At 46.9% G+C, this 9,642-nt stretch overlaps 1 protein-coding gene across 1 annotated transcript; it reads left to right on the top strand.

Annotated features, from left to right (window-relative positions):
* Window positions 1-5,035: 5,035 nt before the first annotated feature.
* Window positions 5,036-8,898, top strand: CCR75_009788 (uncharacterized protein; the record flags this gene model as incomplete). The annotated part of the gene is made up of 2 exons (XM_067967826.1): window positions 5,036-8,786; window positions 8,864-8,898. The coding sequence occupies 2 exons, from the start codon at window positions 5,036-5,038 to the stop codon at window positions 8,896-8,898; spliced, it is 3,786 nt and encodes a 1,261-aa protein (XP_067816350.1).
* Between the last annotated feature and the right edge of the window lie 744 nt (window positions 8,899-9,642).

Genomic DNA, 9,642 nt, shown 5'->3' with positions numbered 1-9,642 from the left:
CAAATCCAGCGCGGAAAAGATAGTTGACTTTTCCATGGAGTTCAACAAGACATCTTTCCGCGGGATTGGCGTTTGCGCCGGTATGGTCGCCGTGTTTAACTGATTGTAAGCATGAACCACGCGCCATCCACCTGTGGCTTTACGCACTCAAAAGGTCGGGCAGCAGTGAGGCGAATAGCTCGCACGCACATGTCCCGCCTTGGCTCGCTTGTAGAAGAACTCATCGATATAATCGACTTGTTCTTTCGGCAACGGCCATTGCCTGGTCACACAATACTTGGTGTTAGATTCGAGATCTATCTCGTGCCCGATGCCCCAATCTGCTGGTATGCGGCTCGGCACTTCTTTTGGGAACATATCGCGATGTTCTCACAGAACCTCAAAGAACGGGCTGTCTCTCAAGGCATCCCAGCCTTGAGCCGCGAACCGCTTCTTTTTGTCCGTTTCTAGACGCTCTCGTCCATTGTGGACGACGAGCAACAGTCCACCAAGTTCTCTCCTGGAACCGGAGCGAATATTTCGTGGAACTTTGCTTTCATTAATTCGGCAAGGAGCAGATCCCACGACATCTCCGGGAGTTTTACTATCTCCTCGGCAGAATTAAAGACTTGCCGGAGCACCTCAACTGAGGATACCTCCGCAATTTCGTCTTTGACGGCCTCAAACGCCTCGTTCGAAGGCCCGTCCACTTTATTAGAGACTGATCCAAAGGTCACTCGTTTAGATGTGCCTTTGATCGTCCTAATCTGTCGGGTACTCGTTCTTCGGGTCACCACGACATTTTTCTGGGAAGCGGGTGCCGTTGCACTCCTGGCTAAAAACGCCCCTTCCAACCGCACCAGGCTCTAGGAACTGTGTCGGTTTATGCGACGCATGACTTCTTGTCAGCTCGCCGTCAACTACCACAGGCTCTCGGCTCTGTGTAGGACATTCGGACGCATGACTACTTGTCATCGTCCTTTTCTCTACCTCAGCCTCAACGAGCTGGGTAGGAATTGGTGACGTTTGACATCCCGTCAACGCACCCTTAACTGTGTAGGACACGACATCAGTTGCATATGCCTCTCGCAGGAGCACATCCTTTTCGGTGTCCTGCGAAGTATTCGCAACTGTACGTGTACGCCAGTCTATCCATGGTTGGAACTTTGGCAACCATGGCATGCCTAGGATGAGGTCATACGGACTCTCCATTACTAGCTCTGTGAAATTCTCTTTACAAGAGAAGTCACTAAAGCTGAAGGCGAGTTCTACCTGAACTCCCTCAGATTTAACAAGCGCACCGTTTGCTAAACGAACGGTCGCCTCTTCTTGCTTGCCATCCTGGCAAAGCGATTCAAATATCGCCGGTCTCTTTCTTAGAGCCGCGAGTTTCACAAAATTTTGTGATGCACTCGAATCTCTAGGAGAGTCATCACCTGGTCATAGCCTCTTACACGAGCGCTATAGGAGACCAGCAGGATTGAGGTCCGAAATTTCGAGATCCCAGGGACAATGCTACCCATTTGTTCTAAAACTCTAAACTTAGGGGTAGCTTCAGAGTCCGCGTCAGTAGGGCATCCCGCCCCTACTGCGCTCCCGCATTTCCCGACCCCTCAGTGGTCGATGCAGAGCTCATGTGTCTCGCACGCTGGTTGTTGCCATCGCCCTTTGGGTAGGAAGTCCTCTTGCTGGACATCTTTGCCCCAGCAGGGACCCTGGCATAGCAGCGAGCCATCATATGGCCGCGCTTGCCGCATTTGTAACAGACGACGTCTGCATTGCCCAACTCCATGGAAGTGGCATCTGAGCTCTCGGCCGACGGCTTATACCAAGCTGTCGCCGAGGCACTGTTGTAGGATTGCTCCTCAACCAAGGCAATTTAGATAGCCTCTTTTATCGTCGACGGCACCTTTCTGAAAAGGGCCTGTCGCGATGAGCCATGCCGTTGTCCGGTCATAAACGTGGGCACCTTAATGTGCTCCGGAATCGGACCTGCGGTAATGGACGCCGACAGCGAGCGCATCTCCTGCACATACTCTTGCAGAGATCGCTTCGCCTGTCGCGCTCCAAAGAAGCGCGTCTGAAGCAACACTTCGTTGTTCGGCGGCTGGTACATGGCGCGAAGTGTACTGATACCAATGATTTAAATTATTGGTATTTGGGGATCAAGGGAACGTAAAATTAAGGATTCCTATTCATCGTAGACGATTTATCAAAACAGCCGGTCGCGATAGACAATGCCATAATCATTAAGAAACCTCGGCACAGAAATTACCCAGGAATGAACTAATAAAATAGCAGCGAAAACAACTCCGGAAAATAATCTCGAAAATATCGCAGAAACCTCGCGAATCAAGAAGCGGCCTAAGCAACATTCTTCGGCTGGTCAGGCGCAAATCTTTTCTTAAAGATCGCCCATGTAGGGAACGGCTTTCTGTCTCCCATAAGCGCTAAGTAAGCCCACTATGAGGCCTTACCGCGCAGATGCGACATGGCGTACGGCACCATCTGGCTGTCGTCCTCGATGAGATGGGCGACACCGCATAGCTCCACGGCTAGTGGACAATCGTGTGCGCCACAGTTCCATCGAATTTGGGCGGGTCCATCCGAATGGGCCTCGGCTGACGCAGCCGGGCAGAGAGCATCTCAACAGTTCTGTTGATAGCCTCGCTCCGAGCCTGCTCGTGCCTCAGCTCATCCTGTATCTGAGTGACGGACTCCGCCGCAGCATGGTCTTGTGCCTCGGACGCGGCCCTCCGCTGTCCGAGCACGAATGCCTCAAACTGCTCCAACTGAGCAACATGTTGCTCAGGAGGACTTCCCAGGAGCCTGGCCAGGGCTTGTTCACCAAGTCCCTACGCCATAAGCCCTGCCACCTCCCGATGATGTTCGGAGAGGTGGGGGGAAATGAGCCCAATCAATATTGAGGCTCATCCTCACCCGTACACACGCAGAGATGCGGGTCATGGGAAGGATTGCAAGTGCTACCAAGTGTAGGCGGGCACGTCGTAATGCGGCCACGCTCTACTTAGACACACACCCTAGCACAGCGAAGAAGCGTTACACCGTCTTCTCTTGCGTGCAGTGAGGTAGTTGTAATGGGCCCACACCCAATGCCCTAAGTACTCTAGTAAAGTGTCGTCACGGGAGCGGTAATCCGGCTCGTCGGGCGCGTGGAAAGTAGTTTTCAGATGAATTTATATCTAATCGCATTAAATATATATTCCTCTTTTTTACCAATCAAAAATATCATCTCTGTAGATAACACCAATATGTATTGCGAGCGTATTTTCTAGATACCTCGCGTAACGATGACGCTAGCTGTCATCACGGATGTCGCTAGGCGTCATCTCTTCTAATGTGAATGCACCTATGTTCATCACATACACAAGGATTGGTCACTAATGTGAACCACACCCGAGTGGTGGGTCTAATTACTATATTTAAGGTATTGACCATCCCCTTAAGTACACCAAGTGTACTTTACGGGGAACTGTGTAACATTAGGGCAACTTTAGCCCGTTACAACCTTCCTCTGGACGTCGTGTACGTGAAGTAGTCGAGGCGCCCCACCTTCACTGCAATCAGTTTTGGTTGACTAGTACTGTTATCAGTACTAGCAAAGGGTGCCTCGTTACAATAGGCCAAATCAAAATTATGGAATAATATACTTCAAAAATTAACGTACTGATTATTCTACAATTCAATTAGGGTATTGATATCGACAACTAAAAAATTGATAGCCCCACAACTATTTCAAAATATTTTTCTATCTTAACTTTAAATAAATCCAACTTAAATAATTACTCACAACTGTTTTTCTTAAAAGAAATATTTTCAGATTGTGCACTCTTATCTGCTGTCAATTTACCGCAAGCGCGAAGTGTTTTGGGAACAAATTTTGCAGAACGATTTTGATGAAATGAAAAACCAGCTGAGTGGGAAAACAATGGATTAATACCAGTTACCAACTGGATTGCTTCTCCTGAGTGTGCTATTCCTGCAGCTACCTGCTATTCAAGGCCAGTGGTTCAATTAATATCTTTTCAGAAGTTATGGGAATAACAATTCTAGCTTGCGAATTTAGATTATTTATTTCTTAAATGAAAGCTGTAATAGTAGTAATTTAAGTAGGAGCGGTTTATTAAGATTTACTATAATATATATTTAAAAATAGTTGTAGACAAATCAATTTCTTTGTATAGCTGTGAAGCTTTGTAGATTACTCCACAACATCAACAAATTCTAAAGCTTCTGTAAGCACATGACGACTAGTAACTATCAGGTACCGTATGTGTGGGTACATCCAGGTGAGACGGGAAGCTGAAAAAAAAGAATTGTGACTACCAGATAAAATCTTCAAGTGGCACAATGGCAAGCTTAATATTCTAAAAAAAGGCTATGAGGATAATTGTGCTGCACAGTATACGCCACTTTGGAAGCCAAGACCTTTACACCGTAATCGTCAAATGTCAGAGTTTGCAGCCGTCCCAAGTTTGAACCAATAAAGAAGACCCATCAAAATTCGGCCAGCACATCGTCACGATGTTTATGGCATTCTTGAGAAAAAATGCACAAAGTCAGTGGCTTTGCGACTTAATGAGAAGGAACACTCTCTTCGAATTTGGAAAGGCTACTCTACGCATCTTAGTTCGCCAGCATGGGTGTAAACCATTGCTTACAGCTAAAAAGAAAAGACGCTAAGGGCCTGCGGAATTTATACACGAAATCGAACTGTATTTTGTTGACAAATTAACAGCAGCTTTCTTGCTTAATAAGTATGCAAAGCTTTTACAGACAAAGGTCATGTCGCGGCAAGTATAGTAAACAAATTATCTGGCTCTTCTCGAGCTTGCTGGAAACTTGACCGTGGTATATTTTTAGAAAAGGATGACTCGCGTAAGAGACTGAGCAACTACATGTCCACGTCTATTGTATACAGAGTAAACAGCGAATCTCCTTGAAGTCCTATCTTCTCGCATTACTTCTTATTCGAAGTCTCATTAACAAATTGGTCAAGTAGACGGAATTTTGTTTAACTAGACGAGAGTGGTCTATGGCAGCATTTCGACCATCTAATTTAAAAGATTCCCAATGGAATTCCCCACTGGAGAATTCGTACATTCAAGTGATAAGCCCGCGTACAAACTTTCAGATAGTTCAAGACTGTTCGTCTACAGTCTCCACTCAAACCTTCAGTACTAAAAGCGACGGTGAGAAGCCCACTCACTCAACGAACAATAGCAAGAGCAAGAGCAAGAACAAAAACATCGCTTTCAAGGATTTGTATCGGTTTAGCACAACAAAAGATAAATGGCACGTGTCCATTGGTGTCTTGTGTGCGTGTGCCAATGGAGCAATGTCTCCGTGCATGGCCTTGGCCTTTGGTAATGCCATTGAAGCATTCACTCGTGCTGATGGTGGAGTCGATCTGAATGCAGTCAACGAGGCTGCTTTGATGTACCTCGGTCTTGCTGTATTGCTCTTTTTCACAAATTATATTGCCTACGTGATGTTTGTCACTTCGGCCGAGAGACAGATCAAGGCCCTGCGTGCCGCAGTTTTTCACCACATGCTTCATATGAATGTCGAATGGTACGACACGAGCGATTCGTTGTCCCTTTCAAGTCACTTGACCGGTGGAACCATAAAAATAAAGAACGGCATGGGCAATAAACTTGGCGATTCTATCAAGTACAGCTGTCAATTCGTATCAGGTTATGTCATTGGTCTTGTTCGAGCGTGGGATATCAGTCTCGTCATGGCGTTCGTGATGCCTGTGATGGTCATCTCGTTAAGCAAATTAATGACGACACTTCGAAAACAAGCCGTACAATCGCAACGAATGTATGCCAAAGCAGGGGCTGTGGCAGAGGAGACACTTGGAGCCATTCGTACGGTTTCTTCTCTAACAGCGGAGACATTGGCGATTAACAAGTACCATGAATGTGCCTTGAAAGCAGAAGACACGAATCTTCGAATGGCCAAGTTTTCAGCTGCGGTCTTTGGCCTCTTTAAGTGCAGCGTTTGGCTCATGTATGGCGCAGGTCTATGGTATGGTGGATTCAAAGTCGCACAGTCCAAGACTTCACCGAGGGAGGTTTTCGAGGCGTTTTTTAGTATCCTCACTGGAACGATCGCTCTCTGTCATATCACTCCCAATAGCTCGGCTGTTGCAGAAGCCAAAGGCGCGGCCGCACAAATCTTTGACATACTCGACATGCCGTCAACCATTGATGCGTCGAAAGAAAATGAAGGGGTAAAACCTACCTTGTGCCTTGGATGGATTCAAGCCGTTAATGTGAACTTTTCATACCCGAATCGACCACATGTGACGATGCTTGACGACTATAGTGTGACCATTGAACCAGGTCAGACGGTTGCTTTCGTTGGTCCAAGTGGAGGCGGTAAGAGCACGTTCGTTGCATTGCTTGAGCGCTTTTATGATCCTCAACAAGGAACTCTCTTTCTCGATGGACGCGATATCAAGACTTTAAACGTGTCGTGGCTACGGTCGCAGATTGGTCTCGTGACCCAAGAACCGGTCTTGTTTGCCACAAGTATCTTTGAAAACATTGCAGCGGGAGGAGATCATGTTACGCTACATCAGGTCGTCGCAGCTTCGAAACTCGCAAATGCACACGAGTTTATCATGACGTTACCAAACCAGTACGAGACACTAGTGGGCGAAAAGGGCGTGTCCTTGTCCGGTGGTCAGAAGCAGCGTGTGGCTATCGCGCGGGCTATTGTTCGTGAACCAAAGATACTGATCCTTGATGAAGCAACGAGTGCACTGGATATTGAGAGTGAGCGTGTAGTCCAATCAGCTCTTAACGACTTGATGGACAAGACTCGAATGACGACGTTAGTAGTTGCTCATCGGTTACGTACCATTCGAAAGGCTAGTAAGATTGTGGTCGTGAATGGTGGCCACGTGGTGGAAGAGGGACGTCATGACGAATTGATTGCAATTGAAGGAGGAATGTATCAAAAACTATATATGATTCAAGAGGAGAAAGCTCAAGAGGAGTCTCAAGCCACGGAAGCGACATTAGCCATCGCTTTAAGAAAAAAAATGCCGTCTATGAAGGCTCCGATGCAAACGGATCGTTTGCTTCACGATACAAGTGTGGATTGCAGAATGAGGACGAATTTCGAAAAGGAATCAAACGTGACAAAGTCTTTCACGGTGTTTGATACACTGGCTTTTTCGCGTCCAGAGAGACGAGTTTTTGTGATTGGTCTTGTCGCGGCGGCGTTAGTAGGCGGTGCATTACCGACTTCTGCCGTACTTATTAGTGAACTCGTTGCCACTATGACTAGAAGCTACACGCTGTTGAAGGAATCAAACGTTCAATCGGCGCGAGATGATCTCAAGCAGGATGTAACGATTTATGGTCTTTGCTACGTTGGTGGATCGGTCGTCTTATTTCTTGCTGCAGCGACTCAAAACTACTGTTTCAAGTACATGGCTGAAAAACTCACGTCTCGACTGCGACACGTTCATTTTAGCGCTCTTTGCCGCCAGGATATTAGCTTTTTTGATGAACCAAAGAACGCAACAGGGGCGTTAATAGCGGATTTATCGACGAATGCAACCAAGGTCGCTCGGATCTCGGGTGACTCCCAGGGACGCATCGTACAAGCAAGCTTCACGTTCGTAGCTGCGTTAGTGTTTTCATTCACAACTGGCAGTGGGGTACTTACAATGATCATGCTGTCCGTGTTCCCGTTCTTGATTGTTGGTAAAATGATTCGCATTCGTCACATCAAATCTTCGCGCTCTTCCTCCGACGATCTTGCGAGTGTCGGGGCCCATGCTTCGGAAGCTTTGAGCAATATTCGGACAGTAGCATCGCTTGGACTGGAAAAGTCGATTTGTCACAAGTTTTCCATCTTGCTTGAAGAACCTGTGGCCAGTGGGTGCCACGAAGCTCAACGCAATGGCCTTGCGCTTGGATTTAGCTCGTTTATTCTATATGCGACGTATGCCCTTGTTTTTTGGTACGGTGGTCGGTTAGTGCAGGATGGAGCCATCAGCTTTAAAGAGCTTCTGCGAACGCTTATGGTACTAATGATGTCAGCCCAAGGCATTAGCAAAGCCACGTTCTTTGCGAGCGAGTCGGAAAATGCTTTGAAAGCGGGTAAAGCAATTGTTGATCTTCGAGACCGTAAAGTACCAATTGATGCTTTTCAAACAAGTGGGCAACGAATTGAACCCTTTTATGGGAAAATCGAGTTTCAGAACGTGATGTTTTGCTACCCGATGCGACCTGAAGCTACCGTATTAAAAGACTACAACCTCGTGATTCAAGCTGGACAGACGGTTGCTTTGTGTGGACCTAGTGGTGGTGGCAAAAGCACGTGCGTGTCTCTTCTTGAAAGGTTTTACGATCCAATTAAAGGACAGATTTGGATGGATGGGATTGACACAAAGGAGCTGAATTTGCATTGGTTGCGAAGTCAGATTGGGCTCGTAAGCCAAGAACCGACGCTTTTTATCGGTACGATTGCTGAAAACATTGCGTACGGACTTGCTGACAAGCCCAGTCAAGAGGCGATTGAAGAGGCTGCTAAGACGGCCAATGCACATGATTTTATCACTTTGTTCCCTACTGGGTACGACACGCAGGTGGGCACAAAAGGTGAACAGCTATCTGGTGGTCAGAAGCAGCGTATTGCTATAGCACGAGCAATTTTAAAAAATCCCACAATTTTGCTGTTGGATGAAGCGACAAGTGCTTTGGACTTGGAAAGTGAAAATGTCGTCCAGGAGGCCCTGGACAAGGTTGTGGCACTGAAACGGCGTACGACGATCATTATTGCACATCGATTGTCGACGATTCGCAAAGCCGACAAAATTTGTGTCGTGAGTGGCGGCAAGATTGCGGAGCAGGGAACGCACCACGAATTGATTAAACTCAATGGTATTTACGCAACCCTTGTTGATCAAGCCGACCATTAGAATATTACTTATGTACTTTTATATTTATTAAGCGTCTTACCCAAACACAGTCCCCGTTAAGTACACTTGGTGTACTTAAGGGGATGGTCAGTTACTAAATAATAGTCATTAGACCACAGCACTCGGGTGTGGTGCACATTTGTGACCCTCCCTTGTGGATGTGATGCACATGGGTGCATTCACATTAGGAGGGATGACAACTAGCGTCATCCGTTACGCGAGGTATCTAGAAAGATACGCTCGCAATACATATTAAGTGTTAATTGTAGAGATGACATTTTGATTGGTAAAAATAGGTATTTAAATTTAATACGATTAAATATAAATCAAACTGAAAACTACTTCCTACTTGATAAGTGCGCACGGGGAGCCGGATTACCGCTCCCGTGACGACTCGTAATCACTGTACTTCGTGTGTTGGGTGAGGTCGCTAACGCGCCCACCACAATTACCTTACTGCACGCAAGAAAAGCAAGTAAACCGCTTCCTCGCTGTCCTAGGGTGTATGTCTAAGTAGAGCGTGGCCGCATTACGACGTACCCTCCTTCCCACGACCCGCATCTCTGCGTGTGTACGTGAGGATGAGCCTCAATATTGATTGGTCTCATTTTCCCCACCTCTCCGAACAAGTGTCATCGCTATTGCTAAGATTCTCTCTTTCGTTGTCGGTTGCTTCGACATCGACATCATTCGCGTCG

This window comes from Bremia lactucae, linkage group LG4 (assembly GCF_004359215.1).
Source record: "Bremia lactucae strain SF5 linkage group LG4, whole genome shotgun sequence".
Classification (NCBI taxonomy): Eukaryota; Oomycota; class Peronosporomycetes; order Peronosporales; family Peronosporaceae; genus Bremia; species Bremia lactucae.
The sequence above is the reverse complement of the archived record's forward strand: the minus strand, read 5'-3'. Positions and strand labels throughout refer to the sequence as shown.